At 51.8% G+C, this 27,691-nt stretch overlaps 1 protein-coding gene across 6 annotated transcripts in view; it reads left to right on the top strand.

The window, feature by feature from the left end:
- SPTAN1 (spectrin alpha, non-erythrocytic 1) overlaps nucleotides 1–27,691 on the top strand; it is a 724,155-nt gene that overhangs the window by 395,088 nt on the left and 301,376 nt on the right. For all 6 annotated transcript variants that reach the window (XM_085614072.1, XM_085614071.1, XM_085614070.1 and 3 more), the window contains 3 exons: nucleotides 1,956–2,087; nucleotides 3,009–3,146; nucleotides 3,895–3,999. In XM_085614072.1, the coding sequence (XP_085470198.1) occupies nucleotides 1,956–2,087; nucleotides 3,009–3,146; nucleotides 3,895–3,999 (375 nt within the window). The remainder of the gene's footprint in view (nucleotides 1–1,955; nucleotides 2,088–3,008; nucleotides 3,147–3,894; nucleotides 4,000–27,691) is intronic.

Below are 27,691 nucleotides of genomic sequence, written 5' to 3'. Positions count from 1 at the left end.
AAGGATCCTGCTCTTGGAGGTTCAATACACACCCAAGAGCTCCGTGACCAGCAGTAAGGCTGCGTAGACCTCTTAGACCTCAGAGGTCCTGATCAATGAGAAAATACTCCGCCAAGGACTCCTGGCTGTGCAGCATTGTGGATGCCACAGCCTGCAGCTTGAGGCTGTGTGCGCACTGAGGATGCCACAGTCTCCAGCTTGAGGCTGTGTGCACACTGAGGATGTCGCAGCCTGCAGCTTGAGGCTGTGTGCGCACTGAGGATGCCACAGTCTCCAGCTTGAGGCTGTGTGCACACTGAGGGTGTCACAGCCTGAAGCTTTGAGGCTGTGTGCGCACTGAGGATGCCACAGCCTGCAGCTTGAGACTGTGTGCCCACTGAGGATGCCACAGCCTACAGCTTGAGGCTGTGTGCCCACTGAGGATGCCACAGCCTACAGCTTGAGGCTGTGTGTGCCCACTGAGGATGCCACAGCCTACAGCTTGAGGCTGTGTGCCCACTGAGGATGCCACAGCCTACAGCTTGAGGCTGTGTGCCCACTGAGTATGCCACAGCCTGCAGCTTGAGGCTGTGTGCCCACTGAGGATGCCACTGCTTGCATCTTGAGGCTGTGTGCGCACTGAGGATTCCACAGTCTCCAGCTTGAGGCTGTGTGCACACTGAGGGTGTCACAGCCTGCAGCTTGAGGCTGTGTGCACACTGAGGATGCCAAAGCCTGCAGCTTGAGGCTGTGTGCGCACTGAGGATGCCACAGTCTCCAGCTTGAGGCTGTGTGCACAATGAGGGTGTCACAGCCTGCAGCTTAAGGCTGTGTGCACACTGAGGATGCCAAAGCCTGCAGCTTGAGGCTGTGTGCACATCTATAGTGGAGGTATGCAGACCGGAAGTTTGACCTTCCAAACGTGGTCTTCTGTAAAATGTTGGTGTTTGAATGGCTGTCTTCTTACAATTCCCTGTCTTACACACTTTCAAAAGAAACCTACTGAATTCATTTTCTTGATCTGTTTTATAGCTTTCAAAACTGCTGGTAAGTTGAGCTGTTATTTACACAACTGTGTAACGTGGTCCACGTGTGTAGAATAAGTGTGACCGCACGTCTGGTCCTGTCCAGTTTCTAGCTCCATCATTTGTCTGTCTGTTCATTCTTTTTCTAACCCATCATTGCCTTCCATCCAGGTTTTGCTTGTCCCCAATGTCCATGTCTGGCTTTTGTCATGTAGTGGTTACTTTCTTAATTGTATTTGGTGTTTGGGCGAGTTCTGCATGGTGTGGTTTCACCTGAGGACAGGGATTGGAGTAATGGGAACTCTCAGGCAATGAGTGAGTGGGATCACTTTGTCTGTTCCTGCCTTCCGGGCCTCCTGACTAATACTGGGTCAGAGGGAAGCACTGAAGGGTCTACAGACCTGCTGGAAGTCACCTACACAAAGCTCCAAGCACACCTTGTGGTGCATGGGGGTGACTGTCCTGATCTTCTTTGTTATTGATGGAGTGAAGTGGAGCTTGGGTGGAGGAATTTGGGCGTGTGTTTGTGGGGGTGTAGGTTCTGTTCAGAGTTGCATTGGATGTGGAAGGAGTGTCTGGTTATGCTTTGGGTTAAGCAGCTGGTAACACACCATGCAGAACAGTTCATGGCAGTGGTGTTTTTTGTCCTGTAGTTCGCTCTCGTTTTTGAGGCGACACTTCTCCATCCTTGTAAGCACCCATTGTGGTGTGCCCTCTGTAAAGTGTCCGTCTTGTTTATTGTATTCTCAAGTATCACCTCTCACCCCCAGCCCAAATCCTTTTCCCATTCCCTTCCCTAATATTTACAGACACATCCTTTTCTTTTGGAGACTCTTCACTCCAAACACAACCCTACACAAAGAGTGTGAGTAGTGTGCACACATCTCACCTTCGGCGCTCTGCCACTCTTGAACCCTTGTCTGTCTAACATTCTCTTGTTACTTCTGTCAGAGTAAACATCAGAAGCATCAGGCCTTCGAGGCAGAGCTGCATGCCAATGCAGACCGGATCCGTGGTGTCATCGACATGGGCAACTCCTTGATTGAGCGCGGGGCATGTGCTGGCAGCGAAGATGCCGTGAAGGTATGTCATTTGGTTCAGAGTTCTGTGGGAGTTAGTTGGGTCCTGCCATAATGATGTCTGTTCGCTACCATTCTTGCTCTCACTGTAGCTTCAGACACACAGTTTGCTCTGCTTGAGGTGAATTCTGGTTTCTTTGTTGCAGTGCAACTTGTGTACCCTTGGTGTGGTTTTAGGTGGACAGTTTGTGCCTCTGAAACCTCAGGACCGCCCACTTGCATAAATAAGTGCTGGGTCCATTTTGGTTCAACACTAGCTGCATAGCTTGGGCTGCCGGGTCATAGGATCATGAGCGTCCAAGTTTTAAGGGTTTTCTCCTGTTGCAATTGTGTACTGTTCGGCTATGGGGGACCTTTCTTTTGTCACAGCTCTAGGGCCATTATTGTTTCACACATTATTCGACTCCTGCTTTTATTTTCTTGGGGAACATCTGGGTCGTGGAATACTTCAAATTATTTGGGGAGGGCCTGGCTTGACAAAATGCAGCGGTCTGCAAGACCAGTTACCTGAGCTTTAAAACGCATGTAGACTGATCTTTAGCTCTGCGCAGAGGATAGTTTCGCTCTCACCTTATACTATTGGCTGTTGTGTATCATTTTTAATTCTGTTCAGGGCTTGCATTGCAGGAGATGACTATTTTACATCTCTGAAGTACTCTGAATCAACACCCCTTCATTTTTTATCCCATAGATGCATTGAACACGTAAAACAATTATTTTGAAAAACTTTTTTTTACCGGATACCGGCTTTAAAAAAACAAAAATAAGTGTTGACAAAATGCAAACGAGAACTTTTTTTCTTTGCCAATGGCTTAGAGTCTTGGATGTCATAGGGGGCGTAACTTTATTTTAGACATTGCTGTTTACTTTCGCTCTGTACAGTGCTGATGACTCCAGACATTTACACTCTCTCTTACCCCCACAGGTGCGTCTGGCTGCCTTGGCCGACCAGTGGCAGTTCCTGGTGCAGAAGTCTGCGGAGAAGAGTCAGAAACTAAAGGAAGCCAACAAACAGCAGAACTTCAACACTGGCATCAAGGACTTTGATTTCTGGCTCTCAGAGGTATGTATCGGACACCTGCGCTTTAAAAGGTCTGTTCAAGAAAAATATCTCTCCTATTAGTAACTCCCTACTTAACCAGATGTGTGGGACTGTGGAGTGAAAGTCTGGTCAGTGTTGAAACTTTTTGGAAAACAGTTCAGCAAGAAATCGGATACACTTCATTATTTTCTCATACATAGCCACTCCGAGAGCGTGGCTGAATGAAAATATCTGAATTAACAGATATAACACGTTCATACTTGGCGGGTTCTACAGCTCCAGAGCTGATTGATTCCCAAAGAGAGGTTGGCCTACAAACCCTGATTGGTCAGACTCTTGTGGATGGGAATGGGTTTCTGGGGGGGGGGGGGGGAGGTTCGGGGGGGGGGGGGGGTGATCAGGCTGATTCCTCAAGGAGGATTTGGGGTCTGGCAGGCATGGGGAGCAGGTCGGTGTTTGAAAATGCTAGTTTGAGCTGCATATTGCTCTTGATGAAGGGGGATCAACACAATTGCTCTTTTACTTAGACGGGAGTGATGGCTAGGACACCGCTTTCTCTTGTCCTAGTCGTACATGTGTGCATAACCCTGTGTGGGTCTACTTTGGCACATTTCAGAATTTGTAGTTTATTTGTAATGATTTTTTAAATGTCTCTCCCACAAGTCTTGATTATCTCAGATATTTGGGTTAGTAGCATGATTTAAAGTTCTTCCTTCCCGCCACATGCCTCGCCACGGTTTCCGACACTTGTTTGTTGTGCCGCTTGCAGGTGGATGCTCTGCTGGCATCAGAGGATTATGGGAAGGATCTGGCGTCTGTTAATAACCTGCTCAAGAAACACCAGTTACTGGAAGCTGATATCTCTGCCCATGAGGTAAGACCGTTGTGACTCTGCCACCTTGCCTCAAATGCCTGGGGGCAGCGTCTGCAACAACCAGTGAATGGTTTGGGGTTTGTGAAGTGTCTGCCTGCTGGGGAAAGGCCTGCTTGAACGCTGGCTGAGGTATCAAAAGCCAGTATTGGAAGACAAACATTTTAACATAATATACAGAGTTGGGAACTTTCTCTGAAAGTGTATCCATTTCACAGTACTTCTATAATGTTGTGGCATATACTAGCTCCTCGAGGTCACTAGCAGAGAAGACTGCGGAAACCTCCACTCCAGCACAGTATCTGCATGTTTTACTGCTTCTCCCCCAAGACATCCACTCATGGTGCCACCCGAGTCAATGTCTGGCGGAACACCTCCTGGGGGTGGAGCTCTTACGCAGGACGCACCCTCAAGGCCTCCACAGGTACTCTTGCAGTGAGGAAAACTCCTTATGACCTATACCCTACCCAGGAGCTTCAGGACATTCTTTCGTAGCCATTTCATCTTCACAAGGTAAGTCTGCCATAAACCTCTATATGCAACAGGGATAACTCCTTTCTTTTTTGCATTTGTATGGTGAAAGTGTTCATGAGGGACTCTAAGATTGTACCCCAGGAACACCTCTTGCACCTGCTTGGAACCTTAATGTGGTAGTTCTCACAAACCTCATGTACTTTGCACTACCTTTCATGGAAAGTGGCTTTTTTTGTAGCAATAACTTCACTTTGGCACACCCGCGAACTGCAAGCTCTTACTGTTGTAGAGCCATTCCCATAAATTCACAGAGACAGAATGGGCCTTCGAATGAACCACAATTTCTACCCTAAGATGGTATCACCATTTAATGTGAATCTGTCCATTGAGCTGACCGTATCCTTTCCACAATCTGAATTTGTAGCAGAAAGGCCATTACGCAGCTTACATGTAAAACATGTATTAATATATTATATTGATAGGGCTAAACCGATTTCAGATCAATCCACTTTTTGTGGCCTTGCTAAACTCTATAAAGATCGGTCTATTTCAAAAGCAGGTATTGAAAGGGGGATTGTTAAATACATCCAGACTTGCTATGCAAAGGTTATTAGTGTATTCTCTCCATACCTTCAGGGGGCACACTACGTGGAAAAAGGGTGCCACTACGGCTGTCTAGGGTAACCTCCCATTAGCCGATATTTGCAGAGCTGCTTCTTGGTCCGCGCCATCCACTTTCACAAAACACTACTGCGTAAACATATTAGCTTGTCAATAACCTGTGTTTGACCAGACTGTATTAAAAACTTTGTTTCAAACCTCTGCATCATCTGCTCGTTATCCACCGCAAGGAGGAGACTGATTTACAGTTGATGCTACAGCCACATATGCTGCAAACTAAAAGTTTTGCAGCATTAATCCTCTTCAGGATTCACATGCTGTGTACCTATTTCGCCTTCTAGTGGTTGGGTCCGGAATATTTTGTGTGTGTGTGTGTGTGTGTGTGCGCGTGTGCACGTGTGTGTGTACGTGTGTGTGTGCACGTGTGTGTGTGCGTGTGTGTGTGCACGTGTGTGCACGTGTGTGTACACCACCATTTATTGATGAGTCCATCACTTGTGTGATGTCACATGGCCCCCTGGAAGTTCCTTGCGTTGCCGCCATCTTTAGAATCGGTTTTCTGTCGTAAGCTCTGGAAACACTCCGGTGGAGCTCTGAAGACAAGGATCAGATGAGAAGAGTGGAAAAAAAAGGGCACCGAAAGTCTCCAGAGGACATAAACATCGAAGCTGGGGGGCACAGTTGCTGGAGGACATGTGGCCAGAGGAGAGGGACAGATAAGTGATATGGAGAACACCCCTGTTCGAGGCATATGAGCTGCAGATTACACACTGTGCATAGATCGCCTTCTGGTGTTGGGCCCGGATGTTTGCAGTTGTTTTCCTCTTGGAAAGTCTTTGGAAGTCATGAGGTATGTGACTCCTCCTTTGGATCGTATTGCGCATGGGCTTCGGCTCCATCCTCAGATTGTGTTTTTCCGCCATCGGGCTCGGATGTGATCTTCGCGCTCCGGTTCTGAACAGTTTCCAGTTCTTCTATCGACGCGCAATCCTCACCCTAATTTGCGGTATTGTTTCGATCGCGATCTCATAGATCGAGACCTTCGATTTCAGTCGTCGACGGCCTTCGGGCCTACCCAAGCTCCGGTCCTGGCTAATGGAAAGGACTCCCTTCAAGAAGTGCCCTCGATGTGGGTCCAAATTCCCCCACACCGATCTCCACGAAGTATGTAACCGCTGACTCTCCCCTCAACACGAGGCTCGAGACTGTCCGGCGTGCAAGTCCTTCCGGTCCAAGAAAACCATTTGAGACCGAAGGGCACGAAGAACTATGGCACACTCTTCGGCGGTTCCAGACGACCTCTTCGGGGAAGGCGTCGACGCTCCAGAAGGACAACACACTGACGAGGGCCTCGTCAGCGCCTCCGAAGCAGACGATTCAGATGTGGGGGACATCACTCCGGCGCAAAGGGTCGTGAGTACCCAAGTACCGCCCCCCCACCTCTCACCCTCGACGGCACCGAAAAAGGCTTCGGTCACGCCTCCGGGCCTAGATAAGACCAAAGACACTGCTTCCCGCACCTTCGGGACCGGTAAAGAAGCAGATTAAGCCTTCCGGCGGCTCGGGCTCGAGCCAGCCCACCGTCGGTGCCGAGAAACACTCCTCCGCACCGACGCCGAAAAAGAAGATGGCCTGAGCACCATACCGAAAACCAGCTCCAGCTCCTCGGTACCGACACCATCCCCGGAACCGAGCAAAAAACACAAGGCCACCGACACCGATATCTCGAAGCCGAAAACCATCTCTGCACTGACTAAACAGACAGCCCTTTCCAAGCCGCAGAGTTCCAAACAGCGGACTAGCGCAGGCTCTAAAACGAGAAAAACAACAGCCCCGGTGCCTTCGGCGCCGACGGACAAGCCACCCTCGGAAGAACTCTTTACACCTGATCCATTGCAAAAGACATTGATCAAGGACCCCAAAACCGGACATTTGATGCTCAGCATCAAAAAGAGGCAGCTGGAAAAGCCTGCCCCAGCTCCACCTCCAAAGAGGAAGGACTCTGCTACCTCACCTTTCAGAATGCCTTCACCACCTCCTCCACCCCCTCCACCTTCCCCTCCTCCACCTTCTCCACCCCCACCTCATCATTCCCCCACACCCTCTCCGGATGATGATGATAATGATAATGTCTATGATGACATGGGGGACGTGCCCCATGACCTACCTACAGGGGACCCCTCTCCCACAGGCTCCCCAGACCCATAGGACGACTATAACATTCCTGACATTCCGAACGTCCCACAAGATGATCTCTACCCTTCGAGACCATCCCCACCAGAAGACTTATTAGGGTTCAACCACTTACTCCAGAGGGCTGCACGCTATCACAGGGTGGATCTCCATACCGACCCCGTGGAGGAGGACTTCCTTCTCAATACTTTTGACACTACGCATAGGGCCACCTCCATACTGCCCATGCTCAAAGGAGTTATTAAACATGCGCTGGAGGTCTTTAAAGACCCAGTCAGAGCCAGGGTCATTAACCCGCGCATTGACAAAATATAAAGCCGCCCCTACAGATCCCGCCTACATCAGAGGGCCAGCACCACTAGATGCCCTAGTAGTGTCTACAGCATGAAAGAGGGCCAACTCCCAAGCGTCAGGCGAAGCACCACCACCTGACAAAGAGTCAAAACTCTTGGACGCATCCGGCAAGCGCACTGCATCACAAGCTGCCAACATATGGCGTATCGCTAATACACAAGCGCTACTAGCAAGATACGACAGGGCCCATTATGACGAACTAGAAGCCATAATGCAACACCTCCCTGACAAATAGGAAAATAGGGCAAACAAGTTAATTCAGGAGGGCAAAACCATTACCAATACCTCCATCCGCTGTGCCCTAGATGCAGTTGACACGTCTCCAGAGCCATTAATACCAGCATCCTCCTCCGTCGCCATGCCTGGCTTAGGATCTCAGGTTTTAAACCAGAAGTTCAAGCTTCTATCCTGAACCACCCCTTTGACCAGGAACATCTGTTCGGCCCAAAAGTGGATGAGGCCCTAGAAAAAATGAAAAGACACTGATACGGCGAAATCTATGGGAGCCTTACAATCACACCCTCCCAGGCGCTCCTTTCGCCGCTCTTCCTTTCGGAGCACATCCAGAGGCTACTCCTCTGACACCGCTTCCACTTCATATAAGGCCCCTACCCAATCCACCTTTACAAGGGGTTACCAAGGAGGCGGCTACAGAGGCAACAATATTAAAGGCAGAGGCAAGACAAACACTGCCCGCACTGCCTCCGCACCTACCCAATGACTCCCCTCCACTCCCCCCCAGACCATCCCACTCCGGTCGGGGGCAGACTCCAAAATGTCCTTCCTGTCTGGACTACCATCCCCTCAGACAAATGGGTAACACAAATAATTTGGTCCGGCTACTGCCTAGAACTAATATCTACCTACCCCCCCCCCCCCCCCCCCCCTAAACGATCCACCCAGACAACACCCAATGTCACAGGAAAATCTAACACTACTACAGCAGGAGGTAATCTCCCTCCTACAAAAAGGGGCGATAGAACAGGTTCCTACCAACCAACAAAATATGGGGGTCTACTCCCTATATTTTCTCACACCAAAAAAGGACGAGCCTCTACGGCCCATCCTAGACCTCAGGCCCCTAAACAGGTACATACACTCAGACCATTTTCACATGGTAACACTTAAGGAGGTACTTCCACTGCTTTCCCACAACGATTTCCTGACCACTTTAGACCTAAAAGACTCCTATTTCCGCATTCCTGTGCACAACGCTCACAGGAAGTTCCTCAGATTTGTAGTGGACGGCCAACACTACCAATTCAAAGTACTCCCATTTGGAGTCACGACAGCACCACGAGTATTCACCAAGTGCCTAGCAGTAGTGGCAGCACACCTGCGGAGACCACACATCCATGTCTTCCCATACCTAGACGACTGGCTGATAAAAGCCAGCTCATACAACCAGTGTGTGCGATACACGCACGCCACTATCCAGCTACTTCACGAACTGGGCTTCACAGTATACCACGCAAAGTCCCATCTACAACCATCCCACGTAAAACAATACCTCGGTGCCACCATAGACACCTCAAGAGCGCTAGCCTACCCGAATCCTGCCAGGATTACACGCATTCAGGCTGGCTCTACGTCACAACACTCCCTTCCAGCTCGAGTGTTCATGCAACTAATAGGGATGATGGCCTCTTGCATATTCATAGTACCTCACGCAAGACTCCAGATGCGTCCTCTTCAAGAGTGCTTAGCGCGACAATGGAACCAGGCCCAGGGTCCATTAACAGATCTGGTGTTGGTAGACGGTCGTACCCATCGCTCTCTGCAGTGGTGGACCACCAAAAATCTTTCCAAAGGCCGACCGTTCCTGGACCTGGTTCCTCAGATAGTACTGACAACGGACGCATCGCTCTCCGGCTGGGGAGCTCACCTATTACATCACACCATGCAGGGCAAATGGACACCTCAACAAAAGTTACTCCACATCAACCATCTGGAGTTACTAGCCATATTTTTAGCCCTAAAATCTTTTCAAACACAGATTTCAGGCAAAGCAGTCCTAGTCCGCACAGACAACATGACAGCCATGTACTATATACAAAAACAAGGCGGCACGCACTCTGCACAGCTTTCTCAGCTAGCACAGAGCATATGGAGATGGGCCATCCCCCAGAAAATCTTTCTCCTAGCCTAGCATGTTCCAGGAGTCCAAAACACTATGGCAGATCTGCTCAGCAGACAGACAAACACAACAACTCCACGAGTGGGAACTCCACCCGCAAGTTCTTCACCCGTACTTTAAAATTTGGGGGCATCCACAGATCGACCTCTCCGCCACCCACGAAAATGCCAAATGCCCAAGCTTCGCCGCCAGATATCCACACCCATTGTCCAAAGGCAATGCGATATGGATGAACTGGTCAGGCAGATTTGCATACGCTTTTCCGCCTCTCCCACTAGTGGTGCGCAAACTACAACACTCCCTCACACTAATCCTAGTAGCTCCAACTTGGGCCAGACAACCGTGGTTCACCACACTGCTGGAACTTATATGTAGTACCGCACCAAAAGTTACACCTCTCTCCACACCTCTTAACCCAAAACCATGGAGAGATCAGGCACCTTGACCCAGCTCAGCTCAACCTTGCGATCTGGCTCCTGAAATCCTTTAATTCGGTTATCTAAATCTTCCCCCTGACTGCATGAACGTCATTAAAGAGGCTAGGCGCCCCATTACTAGAGCGTGCTACACGGCCAAGTGGAAACGTTTTGTTGTCTATTGTCACAACAATACCATCCATCCCCTAGATGTGTCCATTCAACACATCATAGGCTATTACTCCAGTATTAGAACTTTCATAGATTCCCATAGCTTGTATCATTCCCCGTCGTCGGAATGGGAGTCTCGGTATCCAAAATAACATAGCAGTAGGTATAAAAGAGAAATAAAAAAGGCCTAGGCCTCATTCCCTTTTGTAGCACATCAACCTCTTTCTGTAAAAGAGACCAAAACAAAGCAACAACCAATCAGCTTAGCCTCACCCCACAGAACCTTCCTGAGAGAAGCTCAGAGCCTCAGATTTTTCAACCACACGTTGTGCTTAGGGAGTATCCTTTGAGCTCTGCTCACTTCAACTTTGTTGACTGCTTTTTTCCAAATATTTTGCTTCCATCTTGTTGCTGTTTTCCTTCTGGAATGTCTGACAAGGAGAAGAAAGCCCTTTTCAAGCCAGGTTCCACCTGTGGCAAAAACCGCCTTTACGTGGAGGACAAGCATAAGGATTGTATTTATTGCCTGTATCCGGAACATGACGCTGCGGACTGCAAGATCTGCCGCACCTTTTCTACTAAGTCCCTCCGGGACCGTGAGGGTCGCCAGCTTACGTGGCTCCAGAAGGTTAAGTCACGGAAGGGTGCTACATCCAGTGACAGTGAGGACTCTTCATCTGGCACCTCCTCTCCCAGGTCAGTGAAAAGGGGTAGGGGTTCCCCTTCGCCATCCTCTGACCGCCCTGCTAAGGCCTCAAAAAAGACCCCCCGTAAGTCTGAGAGCCGGAGTCCGAGTAAATCTCCTCACCACGGTGTAAAGGAGAGGGAAGGACTTTCTACTGCCCCAGCAGTGGTGGTATCCACTGCGGCGTTCAAGAAGCCCTCTTCTTTGTCTTCGGAGAGGGCAGAAAAGGACTCTAGATCGTCGACGACGCAGTTGAAGACTGTCGATGAAGACTTCTAAATCTCAACTTAAAGTCCAGCCGTCGACGGGCTCGTCGACGTACCTGCTGTTCTAGCATCGACGTCCGCGTCGACGGGAGTGTCGACGACTATGCCGACGACTATGCCAGCGTCTACGAGAGTGTCGACGACGGTGTGGTCCACGAGAGCTATGACGAAGTCGACTATGACGACGACAACGGTGGGAGTGTCGACTGTCTCGTCGACGACTTTCTCGTCGATGCCCATATCTTCGTCGACGATCCAGTCGTCGACGATCCAGTCGTCGACGGTGCAGCTTCCGATGACGACCTAGTTGACGATGGTTTCATTATCGCCGACGGTGCCGACGACGACCTCGTCGACTGAGAGAATTACAATTTCCTTGAGGCGAATAACACCAGACATGACCTCTCCAAGGAGGGTGACCCCCTTGCCTCCCGCATTGTTATTAGAAGAAGAAGACTCTGATGGGGACGATCAGGATTCTTGTGGTTATGCCCATAGTCCTTCACAACTGCTGGTGAAATGTCAGGACACTGATTCGGAGGGCGATTACACGCCGGGGTACTCCTATCCACCATCCTATGGGCGTCCGGACAGCGCAGGCCAGGTAATGGTTGCGGTTCCTTCCTCACTCCTGGCGGATCTCCAGGGCATGTTACATGATTATCGGAAGAGATTTTCTAACGATCCCCTTCTTCCGTCTTCGTCTGCAGTGCATACTGTGCCTCCTCCATCGGCTCCTGCAGATTTTTTGCCAGGGCAACCGCCTCGGGTCGTTTCTCACCTGCAAGTTTCCAGCCCAGGGCTGCCTCCAGTGATCACGGTTGTTCCGGATGATTCCTCTGATGAGGATCCAGATGTTGGCAACACGACTAATCAGTGTGTTGAGTGGGAGGACTATGTCATTCCAGATCCGGCTTCACCTACTCCTGATCCGGTGGATTCTCCCCCGACATATATTGGGGGTTTCCACAAGCTGATGGAAAGAGCCTCCGGTCGTTTCCAGCTACCTATGCCGTTGGCCCCAGCGGAATGCTTCCTGTATGATTCTAAGGAGCCCTACAGGAAAGTGGTTCGTTCGATTCCCATTGTTGGCCATCTTTGGGAAGAGGGTTTGAAGGCTATGAGGAACCCGGCTACGGTGATTCCGGTTTTGCCGCGCCTGGAAAAGAAATACAAGGCGCCTGAGGACAGTCCAGCGTCCTTGATTGGTCAGCCGAAGCCGGATTCAGTAATATCCCAGGTGGCGCAACGCAAGTCACGTAACCCTTCGGCGCCACTCACCACCCCTCCGGATAAAGAAGGCAGGCGCCTTGATAATGCGGGGAAACGTTTCTCCTCTATGGCCAGTCTTTTGGTAAGGGCAGCTAATGCATTGGCGATCCTTGGCAGGTACGATCGCCAAATGTGGTGCGACCTTTCGCCTTACTTGGACCAACTTCCATCGGAGGCGAAGACTGAGGCCAGTAAAATTCTTCAGGAGGGGGAGGCTACGTCAGCGGAAGTTATTGACTGCGCCATGGACATCGCCACTACAGCTTTCCGTGCACTGGCAGGTGCGGCGGTTCTTCGTCGGCAGGGCTGGCTCTGGGCGACTTGGTTCCGACCGATGGTTCAGAACAAGATCTTGGACCTCCCGTTTGATGGGGAGGCATTGTTTGGGAAACATGTCGATGATGCCCTCCAGGAAATTAAAGATGCAAAAACTGCGAGGTCTCTAGGCACGCTTCAATATCGTAAAAGTGCCTTTCCGTGGGGCCAGAGGGAAGAGTACCATGTCCTACAGAGGCTCGTACCAACAACAGAGGTACTCTTCTTATGGTTCGACACCTCAGTCGTATCGCCCGCAGTACCAACAACGACAAGGCCAGTCTTCGTCTTTCTCTCGCTCAACCACTAGAGGGAAACAGGCTCGCCAGGGGCGTGACTCCTCCAAGAGACAATAGCGGTGATCTGAAAGAAACACGTTAGTTAGATTCCTCACCTTAGAATATCCCCAGGCGTCAGACTGGATCCGGAAGATTTTTCGTCAGCAATACCCCTTGCGCGTCGCTAGGCGTCGTCTGCGGCTCCGCGTCCGTCGTCGGCGTCGTGCGCCGGGATGACGTCGTCGGAGTACTTAGACGCCGCCCTCGCGCGCTGACGTCAGTTCTTCTTTTTTCCGCGCCAGTAAGCGCAGATCCGGGAGAGCTACCCCTTTTAGTCTTTTTTGACTAAATCTTTTTTGATCATTTTTGATCCTTGTCTGTCGACATCTGGTGCCGGTAGGATGCCTGGGTTCAAGGCTTGTGAAGATTGTCATCGACTGATGTCGGTGACCGATCACCACCGCCGGTGCCTCTACTGCTTAGGCCTCGACCACGACGCGGAGTCGTGCAACGACTGTCAGGCCCTGACTTCGAAGGCTAGGCGGGAGCGGTCCCGCAAGCTTCTCGAGCTCCGCCACTCGGCTCCGCGTCGTGCGCGATCCCGGTCCAGGAGGAGGTCCAAGGATCGCTCGCGGAGCCCTAGCCGACGCCACCATCGATCGTCGGGCTCCAAGTCGTCGGGTAAGTCCAAACACTCTAAGAAGTCCAAGCGGCGACATCGCTCTTCGGACTCCCCTCGCCGGTCGCGCGACTCGGCCGAGGGTCCAAGTGGTTCCACCCCCGCGGCTCCGGCGGAGCCGCAGGCGCCGCGTCCGCCCCCATACCTTCCGGTCCCTGGGGCTGACGCGGCGCCGGCGGAGATCAGTGCCTTCCTCTCGGCCATGAGGAGCCTGGCCCCGCCGTCGACGCCCGCTGGCGCGCCTTCGGGCCCCGCGGACTCGACTGGGCGACCTCGCGTGCCGGCGGCTCCGGCCCCGGCGCCGTCGACGACTCCGGTCTCGACGCCGCAGGTCCCCGCGGGGCCCTTGCCTGGGCCCCAGTCGACGCCGGTTGACCTTGTCACTCCTCCACCGGCGCCGACGCCTGAACCACCGACGCCGTCACCGGCGCCACCGACGCCGACGCCTGTGACGCCGACGCCCCGGTTTAGCCCTCATCCGGACCAGACGCCGGCACGGCGTCCGCCGACGCCGCATCCGACGCCGCTTGAGACCTACCATCTCTACAGTCCGGTTCCGATCATTCCTCCTGTTTATCAGGAATCGGAAGAAGGGGGCGACTGGGAGGGGTTCGAGGACCCTCTGGCTGTTCAGTCACAGCTTTCTCAGGACTGGGCAGATGAACTGGGGGAGGCCAGCGGGCTGGACACCTCGCCAGACGCTGGATTCACTTCTCCTCCGACCGTGGCTTCGGAGGAGGGTGCAGCATTTTCTGTGGTGCTGCGCAAGGCGGCTGAGGCCCTTGGGCTCGAGTTGCCTGCCGTGGCTGTGAGGACCAACATCCTCACTGAGGTGCTTCAAACCTCAGCAAGCTCCACTGAGCCTCTGCTGCCGTTCAACGAGGCCCTCACTGACTTTCTGCAGGGCACCTGGTCCAAGCCCTCCACAATTCCTCCTGTGGATAGGAACGTTGCCAGGCGCCACCGCCCGGCTCCGGGCGACCCCAGTTTCCTGTCCCAACACCCCACCCCCGAGAGTCTGGTTATCCAGGCCTCTACTTCCCAATCCTCCTTCCCGACCGCTCCGCCGGACCGGGATTCCAAGAGACTCGAGCAGTTTGGCAAGAAACTGTTCTCGTCCCTTAGTTTGGGCCTGCGGTCCTTAAATACCGCCTGTCTCTTGGACCGTTATTCCCATTCCCTGTGGGATACGGTGGAGGACGTGCTGCCCCTGTGTCCGGAGGAGGTCCGGCCGCGTCTTACCCAGGCTTTGGCCGATGGGAGGGATGCAGCACGGCACGCCATACGATGTGGGCTTGACACCACGGACTCGCTAGGTCGGGCGATTTCCACCACGGTGGCGCTCCGCCGCCACGCCTGGATGCGGTCCACGTCATTTTCCGGGGATGTCCAGAACACCCTCATGGACATGCCCTTTGATGGCACTCGCCTGTTTGGTGAGAAGGCGGACAGTGCGCTGAACCGCTTTAAGGACTCCCGGGCTACGGCCAAGTCCTTGGGCCTCTCGGCTCCGCGGGCGCACACCTCCGCTTTTCGCCCCTTTCGTGGCCAAGGAAGGGGCGCCTCCTCACGTCCGCAAAGCCACCAGCCGCAGAACCAACCTGCGCGCGGTCGCGGACGTGGCTTCTGTAGGAGAGTAGGGTCTGCTTTCTATGTTCACCCCCACTTTTTGCTTTTGCTTTACTGGTTTACGACTTAGATGTGGCTGTGGGCCTGCTAATCAGACCCACAGCCCTGCTGTTCTCTCTCTAAATTACTACTATGTACTTTAGGTGCATAACCCATTTGGATAGGATCACCTTATTGGCCCCTGTACAGTGTACCCTAGGTACCCAGGGCATAGGTGTACCCTAGGCCTACCAGGGGCTGCAGCATGTATTGTGCCACCCCTGGCCTGGCCTTCCATTTTGACACAACTGGCTGATCACTCAGCTGGGGCAAGGTCGTGTAATCACCCCTTGCTTAGGTGTAGTATTCCTATACCTAACTTACATATAGACACATGTGTACCTATCAGTCACTCCTATGGCAGGCCTTGACAATCCTGGAGGCAGAGTGCTTGGTAACATGTGAGATGGTGCTCTAGCATGAGCTGAGCCTGTCTGCAGCTTTCGGAACCATGTCCTTATAGCTGTTCTATGATATAGCCTACCATATACTCTTAAAGTGCCTTATAATCTTAGACGGTTATGGTAACTATGGTTTGGCTTTATCAAAGCATGTCGTGTAAGGTGTCTAACACTCGGGAATAATACCCCCATGCCATTTCTGGACATGAGAATATTATTCCCCCCTTCTAGGGGGAAAGACATGTTAAAATCATACTTCAACTGTTAGCCTCTGACCAAAGCCTCAGCATCACAAAATGGATGCTGCTGCCACGACACAAGTCTGACCTCCTGCTGCTGGGAGGGATCCCAGCCAGGGAGGCCTGGACAATAGGTTTCCTGCTTGGGGAGGTGCTAGCACCTCCCCAGACAGCCTTTAGTGTATTGGGGCAGGGTGGGCTGAAAGGAATGAGACATGCCTGGGGCACACAAGGTGTTCCTTGCATAGTCCAGTTCAAACCGGCGCTGGGGCACTCCAGCCCCAGCTCTGGCGCGAAACTGGACAAAGGGAAGTGGGTGTAACCACCCCCTCCCAGGTCCCACCCATAAGGCGTGACCTAGCAGGTATCCCAGCCCCCCAGATTAGTATAAGAGTGGGAGTTGGGCCTCAAGACTTTGGATTATCCTGAACCTGCAAAACTGAACAGAAACTCTGGACCTTCGACATTCGACGAAAGAAGAAGACTGAAGAATCTCCCTTGTAGCCAAGGAGTGGCTACCCTGTGCAAACAGGCACCATCAAGTGACTACCCTTTGCTTTGTGAAACGTTCGACGAGGAACCGACTGCAGAGCCCGACCAGAGCCTTGATTTCCAGACTTCTCCGACCCTCATCCACATCTGCAGCAGAGCTGAGATCCGTGGAGGCGACGAGCGACGTGGGACCGGCTACCTGGGAAAAGTGGCTAGTAACTTACAGCGCAGCTTCTGAGGTACCCTCGAAGTTGTGCACCGGGGATTGAGAAGCCCCAACCCCAAGCACCATCTGCACCGAAGACCAGCCCCCCACACTCCACGAGTCCTGCGTGGGGCCCTTCAGCATTTTCCTGCTTGCCGCGTCTGTCCGGTTGCTTGCCCGCTGGCTAGTGGCCTTTGTGACGACGCTCCCTAAAATCTTCTGCGCTGGTTTGGCTCCTCCAGACTGGCTCCCGCTTCTCTGCAAAGAAGAAGCACCCCAGACCTTCCTGGTCTGCACCAGAAGCAAGTCCCTTGTTCTTCGTGGGTTCCGCTTGCCAAGGCTTGGTGAGTCCTAGTCCAACTTCGACGCCGCCGACAGCAAGAGCCTTCGTGGGACAGCTCGCCTCCTGGTCCTGGTCGTCCTCGACGCTTCCTGGTCCTCCTGGCTCCAGCGACAAGCTTCACCTTCCCCTGCAACTCTTCACGACATCGCCTGGTTCCTTCCTGGTTCCACGTGGTCACTGGCTAGTGACCTTGACTCTGTCCCCTCTGCTTGCAGGTTTCTTCTCTTCTTGATCCCAGGCTTGGGATCCACCGGACACTCTCCCCTGACTGCCTGTCAGCATCTTTCTTCAGGCATCCATAGGAGTCGACGACGAAAACGACGCATCTTCACCCCTATGCACCCGCAGCCTGTGGGCTAGGTAACTTGGGTACTCCGGTGCTCATCAGGATAGTGACTATCCTAGTGTCTAGTTTTCAAGTCTCAACTTCCTAGCTACTCCGGAAGTGTCCTAAATCTATCTATTTCTAAACTGTAACATTGCTATTGACTTTTACGCATTACGCGTGAGTGTTTCCACTCTGCACACGAATCCCGTGGGCCTCCCACTCCCTAACTAACGCTAGTGTAGTGTAGCCCCAGCGATTCCCTAGGCCTAGGCCTATTCTATTTCCGTGACAGTGGTTCTTATACCACTTATTTAGTATATGGTTTGCGTGGCCCCTAGGGCCTAACTGTATTACTTACCTGTGTGACTTACTGTATGCATTAATAAGACTGTGTTGTACTTACCTCTAAACTCATAAAGAGTGCTGAGGGTTTGCTTAGAATAAATACACTTTATTTTATATATATATATCTGTTGTGGTGTCCTTTCATTTGGTATTCAAGGGATTATATATGGTATCACAGCTGGCTTCACATGCCATTCAGAGTTTAGCCTAAGACTGCTCTTGTCCATGCTACCACTAGGATAGCTGGTCTATAAGGTTGACTTTACAACCAATCACCATAAGGGTATTTGGACTGATATAAGGTGTACACTATAACTAGTGACATCATACATCAGGCCAACTTCTCACATTGGTGAGCAGCGGTTGGGATCTGAGCTTGCTGTTGTAATACCATTGTAATCTTGAGATACTAAATTGAAAGATCACACAGATATTGTCTAGGTACATATAACATAGATTATTATACTTAAGTCCTACTGGACTTTGTAGTTGTAGGTTGAAGGGAATAACACACCCTGACTACAACTACTAGAAAGGTTTAGTAGATACAACTAGTGTAGGTAGGTGCACACACCACACCCTCACTAGATCATGCCTCTGGGAGGAGATCAAGTAGATGCTCTCTCAGGAGGGGCAGGTCTGCAGAAGACCCCCTCTAGGTATGATACCTTAACATTCCAGGAGATGAGACAATTGTGTACCTCCAGAGGAATAAAACAGGGTGCAAACCCTACCCTCCTTCAGTTAAGACAACTCCTAGAGGAGTATGATGCTCAGAGGGCATCACAGGAAGGTGCCCTAGGCGCAGAGGAGGGCCTACCCACCACAGAGGAGTCAGATGGGCCTTCAGATGGGGAGGTAGACAGCCAGAGCCAAGTAAGGAGACTTAGCCAGGCTAACTTAAGTTTACATGGGAGTTTGCATGGGGTCCCCCCATACAGACCCACAAGTAGACATTCACAGAGAAGCAGGAGGGACAGATCCCCTTCAAGGGAATCCATCCACTCCCATGTCTCTAACACCTCTAATGCTTCCTCTCACAGGGGAATGACTTCACCTGAGAGAAAGGAGCATGCAGCCAGAATGAGGGAGGCTAATCTGAGGATTCAGAGGGAAGAACTTGCCCTTGCCAAAGAGAAGCTTGCTCTGGCTAGAGAACAAAAGTTAAGTGGGTTAGAACCCACTGGTGGCAGCAACATTCCTAGAGATAGAGACAGGCACTATGATAATAGAAACCTGAGCAAGATTGTCCCTCCCTACAAGTGTGGGGATGACATCCACAAATGGATAACTGCTTTGGAGAGAGCTTGCAAAGTACAGCAGGTACCCCAAAGTCAGTGGGCAGCTATCTTGTGGCTCTCCTTCTCTGAGAAAGGAAGAGACAAGCTCCTCACAGTTAGTGATGAGGATGCAGATAATTACACTGTCCTGAAGAGTGCTCTGATTGATGGGTTTGGCCTAACCACTGAACAATACAGGTTGTTGTTCAGGGATACCCAGAAGACACAGACTCAGGACTGGACTGACTTTGTAGATTGTGCCACTAAGGCTCTGGAAGGCTGGCTATTGGGAAGTAAGGTTAAGGACTATACAGGATTGTATAATTTGATCATGAGAGAACAAATACTTAACAACTGTCAAAACCAGCTATTGCATCAACACCTGATTGATTCTGATCTGACTTCTCCCCAAGAATTGGGAAAGAAGGCAGATAGATGGGTCAGGACTAGAGTTAAGCAGAAAAACCAGAACCAGGGCGGTGATCAGAAAAAGGCAGACCAGAAGGGTAATGAGCAGAAACAAAAAGACCAGAAGTCTTCACCAGGCCCCCAAAAGGCTCAGGGGGAGGGTGGTTCCAAAAAGGATAAGAAGAAAGAAGGCCAAAAGAAACCATGGTGCAACTATTGTAAGTCTACCTCACATTGGTTTAGTGAGTGCACCAAAAAGGATAAGCCCCCAGCCACCATTGCCCCTAAGGCAACTGTACCCCCTAGTTCAGCTGTAAGTGGTGGTTCCCAGCAAAAGGGTGTAGTAGGGTTAACCCTGGGAACTGAGGAGGATTCTGGCCTAGTCAGAGTGCCTACTCAGGCTGTCCTGATCTGTGATGGGGACTTAGCTTTGTCCTCTACTGTAGGCCCCAGTAACCTGGGCAAGTACAGACAGACACCTTTTATCAACCAAAGAATGGCTCAGGCCTACAGGGACACTGGGGCTAGTGTCACAATGGTGACACCTGCTTTTGTGGACCCTGGACAGATCATACTAGGTGAGAATTACCTAGTGACCAACGCTAGCAATGCCACTACCTCCCATAGTGTGGCTATTGTTAACTTCTCCTGGGGAGGGGTAACTGGCCTCAAGAAAGTTGTTGTTAGTTCAGACCTTCCTGTAGAGTGTTTACTGGGCAATGATCTTGAAACTTCAGTTTGGTCTGAAGTGGAGTATAGGACCCATGCAGAAATGCTGGGGATAGATGCACATGTCCTTGCTGTGACCAGGTCACAGGCCAAAAAGTGCAACACTGAACAAGTGCTGGATCCTGAAACTATGGACCAGTCACAATCCAAGAGAAAGAGCAGTAGGGTTAAGGCTGTGCCTTCCCCCCTGCCTCAGGTGGTGGATCAGCCCTCCCAGGAGGATGGTTCTGAGAGCCCTGAAGGAACTGTCCTAGAAGAACTTGAACCTGATCAGGTTGAGTTTCTTGGGACAGGGGGACCTTCCAGGGCAGATCTGAGGCAGGCTCAATTAGACTGCCCCTCTCTTGAACCCCTCAGACAGCTGGCTGCTGCTGAGGCTGCAGGGAATGCTCAAGGTACCCATAGAGTGTATTGGGATGAAGGGCTACTGTACTCAGAGGCTAGAGACCCCAAGCCTGGTGCATCCAGGAGGTTGGTCATACCACTGAAGTTCAGAGGCTTCCTTCTAACCTTGGCCCATGATATTCCCCTTGCAGGACATTTAGGCCAGAACAAGACTTGGGACAGGCTTGTCCCTCACTTTCACTGGCCCCATATGTCAGAAGATACTAAGGAGTTTTGTCGCTCCTGTGTCACCTGCCAAGCCAGTGGCAAATCAGGTGGCACCACAAAGGCCCCCCTCATACCACTACCTGTGGTGGGGGTCCCCTTTGAAAGAGTGGGCATAGATATTGTAGGACCAATGGACCCACAAACAGCATCTGGGCACAGATTCATACTGGTGATAGTGGACCATGCCACCAGGTACCCAGAAGCAATTCCCCTGAGGACCACAACAGCTCCTGTTGTGGCAAGGGCCCTGCTTGGAGTATTCTCCAGAGTGGGCTTTCCAAAGGAGGTCATTTCTGACAGAGGTGCCAACTTTATGTCAGGATACTTGACTGCAATGTGGAAGGAGTGTGGTGTTAACTATAAGTTCACCACACCCTATCACCCACAGTGCAATGGGCTTGTTGAGAGATTCAACAAGACCCTAAAGGGAATGATAAAAGGATTACCAGACAAGCTTAGGCGAAGATGGGACATCCTTTTACCCTGCCTTCTGTTTGCTTACAGAGAGGTCCCACAAAAGGGGGTTGGCTACAGCCCTTTTGAGCTTTTGTTTGGGCATCCTGTAAGAGGACCCCTGTGTTTGGTGAAGGAAGGATGGGAGAGACCTCTCAGACAACCCAAACTAGACATAGTGGATTATGTACTTGGTCTCCGCTCCAGGATGGCAGAGTATATGAAGAAGGCTTCTAAAAACCTTGAGGCAAGCCAAGAACTCCAAAAAGCTTGGCATGACCAAAAGGCTGTACTGACTGTTTACCAGCCAGGACAGAAAGTGTGGGTGTTGGAGCCAGTGGCCCCAGCAGCACTCCAAGACAAATGGTCTGGACCCCACACTATTGTTGAGAAAAAGGGAGAAGTCACCTACTTGGTGGACCTTGGGACTCCCAGAAGCCCCCACAGGGTGCTTCATGTCAACAGATTGAAGGCATATGTTGACAGGGCAGACATGGGGCTACTCATGGCTACAGATGAGGGGCAGGAGGAAGAGAGTGACCCTCTCCCAGACCTGTTGACTCAGAACCCTGATGACGGCTCAGTTGATGGTGTGGTCTTTTCTGACAGCCTCACTGTCCATCAGCAACAGGACTGCAGACAAGTTCTGCAGGCCTACAGACATATGTTCTCTCTGACCCCAAGTCAGACAAACTGGTGCACCCATGAGGTGGACACTGGTGACAGTCTGCCTGTGAAGAGTAAAATCTACAGGCAACCTGACCATGTCAGGGACTGCATAAAAGTTGAGGTACAAAAGATGTTGGAGCTGGGAGTCATTGAACCTTCAGAGAGCCCTTGGGCTAGTCCTGTAGTCCTTGTGCCAAAACCTCACACCCAAGATGGTAAGAGAGAGATGAGGTTTTGCGTGGATTACAGAGGTCTCAATGCTGTCACTAGGACAGATGCCCACCCAATACCTAGGGCAGATGAGCTCATTGACAGACTGGCAGCTGCTAAGTTTTTGAGCACATTTGACCTAACAGCAGGCTACTGGCAAATCAGGCTAGCTGAGAGTGCAAAGGCCAAAACTGCTTTCTCGACCCCAGGAGGACATTATCAATTTGTGGTAATGCCCTTTGGTTTGAAGAATGCACCTGCCACTTTCCAAAGGCTGGTGAATCAAGTCCTTACTGGGTTGGATGATTATTGTGCAGCTTATCTTGATGATATTGCTGTCTTTAGCTCCACCTGGGAGGATCACCTGGTCCACCTGAGGAATGTTTTAGAGGCCCTGCAAAAGGCAGGCCTCACTATCAAGGCCACTAAGTGCCAGATAGGGCAGAGCAAGGTTGTATACCTGGGCCACCTAGTTGGTGGGGGTCAGGTTCAACCACTGGAGAGCAAGATCCAGACCATAAAGGACTGGGCTCCTCCAACTACCCAGACTCAGGTCAGAGCTTTCTTGGGCCTGTCTGGGTACTACAGAAAGTTTGTTAAGAACTATGGGTCCATAGTGACACCACTTAATGACTTGACCTCCAAGAAGATGCCAAAGAAAGTTCAGTGGACAGCAAGCTGTCAAAAAGCATTTGATGACCTGAAGCAGGCCATGTGCAGTGCACCTATTCTGAAAAGTCCAGACTACTCCAAAGAGTTCATTGTCCAGACAGATGCTTCTGAGTTAGGTGTGGGAGCTGTTCTTTCACAACTGAATGTAGATGGTCAAGACCAGCCCATTGCTTTTATAAGTAGAAGGCTGACCCCTAGAGAGAAACGTTGGTCAGCTATTGAGAGGGAGGCCTTTGCTGTGGTTTGGGCCCTGAAGAAGCTGAGGCCATACTTGTTTGGCACTCACTTCAAGATTCAGACAGACCATAAGCCCCTCTTGTGGCTAAATCAGATGAAGGGTGAAAATCCCAAACTTCTTAGGTGGTCCATTTCCCTACAGGGGATGGACTTCACAGTGGAACATAGACCTGGGACTGACCATGCCAATGCAGATGGACTCTCCAGATATTTCCACTTAGAACATGAAGACTCAACTGGTCAAGGTTAGTTTAATGTCCCTAAGTTTGGGGGGGGGTTGTGTAGGAGAGTAGGGTCTGCTTTCTATGTTCACCCCCACTTTTTGCTTTTGCTTTACTGGTTTACGACTTAGATGTGGCTGTGGGCCTGCTAATCAGACCCACAGCCCTGCTGTTCTCTCTCTAAATTACTACTATGTACTTTAGGTGCATAACCCATTTGGATAGGATCACCTTATTGGCCCCTGTACAGTGTACCCTAGGTACCCAGGGCATAGGTGTACCCTAGGCCTACCAGGGGCTGCAGCATGTATTGTGCCACCCCTGGCCTGGCCTTCCATTTTGACACAACTGGCTGATCACTCAGCTGGGGCAAGGTCGTGTAATCACCCCTTGCTTAGGTGTAGTATTCCTATACCTAACTTACATATAGACACATGTGTACCTATCAGTCACTCCTATGGCAGGCCTTGACAATCCTGGAGGCAGAGTGCTTGGTAACATGTGAGATGGTGCTCTAGCATGAGCTGAGCCTGTCTGCAGCTTTCGGAACCATGTCCTTATAGCTGTTCTATGATATAGCCTACCATATACTCTTAAAGTGCCTTATAATCTTAGACGGTTATGGTAACTATGGTTTGGCTTTATCAAAGCATGTCGTGTAAGGTGTCTAACACTCGGGAATAATACCCCCATGCCATTTCTGGACATGAGAATATTATTCCCCCCTTCTAGGGGGAAAGACATGTTAAAATCATACTTCAACTGTTAGCCTCTGACCAAAGCCTCAGCATCACAAAATGGATGCTGCTGCCACGACACAAGTCTGACCTCCTGCTGCTGGGAGGGATCCCAGCCAGGGAGGCCTGGACAATAGGTTTCCTGCTTGGGGAGGTGCTAGCACCTCCCCAGACAGCCTTTAGTGTATTGGGGCAGGGTGGGCTGAAAGGAATGAGACATGCCTGGGGCACACAAGGTGTTCCTTGCATAGTCCAGTTCAAACCGGCGCTGGGGCACTCCAGCCCCAGCTCTGGCGCGAAACTGGACAAAGGGAAGTGGGTGTAACCACCCCCTCCCAGGTCCCACCCATAAGGCGTGACCTAGCAGGTATCCCAGCCCCCCAGATTAGTATAAGAGTGGGAGTTGGGCCTCAAGACTTTGGATTATCCTGAACCTGCAAAACTGAACAGAAACTCTGGACCTTCGACATTCGACGAAAGAAGAAGACTGAAGAATCTCCCTTGTAGCCAAGGAGTGGCTACCCTGTGCAAACAGGCACCATCAAGTGACTACCCTTTGCTTTGTGAAACGTTCGACGAGGAACCGACTGCAGAGCCCGACCAGAGCCTTGATTTCCAGACTTCTCCGACCCTCATCCACATCTGCAGCAGAGCTGAGATCCGTGGAGGCGACGAGCGACGTGGGACCGGCTACCTGGGAAAAGTGGCTAGTAACTTACAGCGCAGCTTCTGAGGTACCCTCGAAGTTGTGCACCGGGGATTGAGAAGCCCCAACCCCAAGCACCATCTGCACCGAAGACCAGCCCCCCACACTCCACGAGTCCTGCGTGGGGCCCTTCAGCATTTTCCTGCTTGCCGCGTCTGTCCGGTTGCTTGCCCGCTGGCTAGTGGCCTTTGTGACGACGCTCCCTAAAATCTTCTGCGCTGGTTTGGCTCCTCCAGACTGGCTCCCGCTTCTCTGCAAAGAAGAAGCACCCCAGACCTTCCTGGTCTGCACCAGAAGCAAGTCCCTTGTTCTTCGTGGGTTCCGCTTGCCAAGGCTTGGTGAGTCCTAGTCCAACTTCGACGCCGCCGACAGCAAGAGCCTTCGTGGGACAGCTCGCCTCCTGGTCCTGGTCGTCCTCGACGCTTCCTGGTCCTCCTGGCTCCAGCGACAAGCTTCACCTTCCCCTGCAACTCTTCACGACATCGCCTGGTTCCTTCCTGGTTCCACGTGGTCACTGGCTAGTGACCTTGACTCTGTCCCCTCTGCTTGCAGGTTTCTTCTCTTCTTGATCCCAGGCTTGGGATCCACCGGACACTCTCCCCTGACTGCCTGTCAGCATCTTTCTTCAGGCATCCATAGGAGTCGACGACGAAAACGACGCATCTTCACCCCTATGCACCCGCAGCCTGTGGGCTAGGTAACTTGGGTACTCCGGTGCTCATCAGGATAGTGACTATCCTAGTGTCTAGTTTTCAAGTCTCAACTTCCTAGCTACTCCGGAAGTGTCCTAAATCTATCTATTTCTAAACTGTAACATTGCTATTGACTTTTACGCATTACGCGTGAGTGTTTCCACTCTGCACACGAATCCCGTGGGCCTCCCACTCCCTAACTAACGCTAGTGTAGTGTAGCCCCAGCGATTCCCTAGGCCTAGGCCTATTCTATTTCCGTGACAGTGGTTCTTATACCACTTATTTAGTATATGGTTTGCGTGGCCCCTAGGGCCTAACTGTATTACTTACCTGTGTGACTTACTGTATGCATTAATAAGACTGTGTTGTACTTACCTCTAAACTCATAAAGAGTGCTGAGGGTTTGCTTAGAATAAATACACTTTATTTTATATATATATATCTGTTGTGGTGTCCTTTCATTTGGTATTCAAGGGATTATATATGGTATCACAGCTGGCTTCACATGCCATTCAGAGTTTAGCCTAAGACTGCTCTTGTCCATGCTACCACTAGGATAGCTGGTCTATAAGGTTGACTTTACAACCAATCACCATAAGGGTATTTGGACTGATATAAGGTGTACACTATAACTAGTGACATCATACATCAGGCCAACTTCTCACAGCTTCCGCCGTGGCGGAAATGGAGGCCGACGTGGTCAGCCCACATCCACCCCGGCAGCATCCACCTCAAAGCCTTCCTAGTCCGAGCTTTCAGGCCCATACCACGCCAGTGGGCGGCAGAGTTCGCCATCACCTGCTCCACTGGCGGTCCATAACATCGGACAGGTGGGTGCTGCAAATCGTCCGAAGGGGCTACTCCCTCCCCTTCGAGACGACCCCTCCAGCCATGCCACCGCAGCACCACCGTATCTCGGGGGATCATTTGGATCTTCTCCGCGAGGAAGTTTCGGCTCTCTTGGCCAAGGGGGCCGTCGAGCGCGTTCCGAGTCCAGAAGTAGGTCGTGGTTGTTATTCCCACTACTTTCTGGTTCCCAAGAAGGGCAAGGGGGGCCTGCGCCCTATCTTGGACCTCCGGAACGTCAATGCCTTCCTCCGAAAGGAAAGGTTCAAGATGCTAACGTTGGCTCAGGTTTTAGCTGCCCTAGACCCTGGAGACTGGATGGTAGCGTTGGACTTGCAGGACGCATATTTCCATATCCCCGTCCTGCCGGCCCACCGGCGTTACCTGCGGTTCACGGTGGGCCAAGAGCACTTTCAGTTTACCGTGCTCCCCTTCGGCCTCACCAGTGCCCCTCGGGTGTTCACGAAAGTGATGGCGGTGGTCGCAGCTCATCTGCGCAGATCAGGGGTCCCAGTCTTCCCCTATCTCGACGACTAGTTGTTGAAGGCGGGCTCGCCCCAGGCAGTCGTCTCCCACCTCCAGACTACGGCGGATCTCCTGCATTTGCTGGGGTTTTCCATCAACGTGCCGAAGTCACACTTGAGTCCCTCTCAGAAGCTCCTCTTCATCGGAGCGGTTCTCGATTCGGCGCAGTTCCGGGTCCATCCACCGGAACAGCGGGTCCGGGATATACAGGCCCTGATTCCCATCTTTCGGCCTCTATCCCGGGTTTCGGTCAGGCTAGTGTTGCGGCTTCTGGGGCTGATGGCCTCCTGCATCCTACTAGTGCATCACGCCAGGCGGCGCATGCGGGCTCTGCAGTGGGACCTGAAGTTTCAGTGGGCCCAGCATCACGGCAACCTGTCCGACCATGTCTTGATCTCGGAGGGCACTGCACAGCAGTTGCAGTGGTGGCTCACGGACCGCGAGTGGGTCAAGGGCAAGAGCCTCTCCCTTCCCCAACCGGAGCATGTCGTAGTGACGGATGCGTCCCTCCTGGGATGGGGTGGCCATATGGGAGAGGCGGAGATCAGAGGCCTCTGGCCTCCGGCGGAGTCTCGTCTCCACATCAACCTGTTGGAGTTGAGAGCGATCCGGCTTGCACTGAAAGCCTTCCTTCCCTCTGTCAGGGGAAGTGTCGTGCAGGTGTTCACGGACAACACCACCGCCATGTGGTACTGCAACAAACAGGGCGGGGTGGGGTCGTGGACCCTTTGTCAGGAGGCTCTGCGCCTCTGGACATGGCTGGAACACCAGGGCGTCACCCTGGTGGTTCAACATCTGGCGGGCTCTCTGAACGC

This window comes from Triturus cristatus, chromosome 1_2 (genome assembly GCF_964204655.1).
Source record: "Triturus cristatus chromosome 1_2, aTriCri1.1, whole genome shotgun sequence".
NCBI lineage: Eukaryota > Metazoa > Chordata > Amphibia > Caudata > Salamandridae > Triturus > Triturus cristatus.
This window is presented reverse-complemented; position numbering and strand designations above follow the sequence as displayed.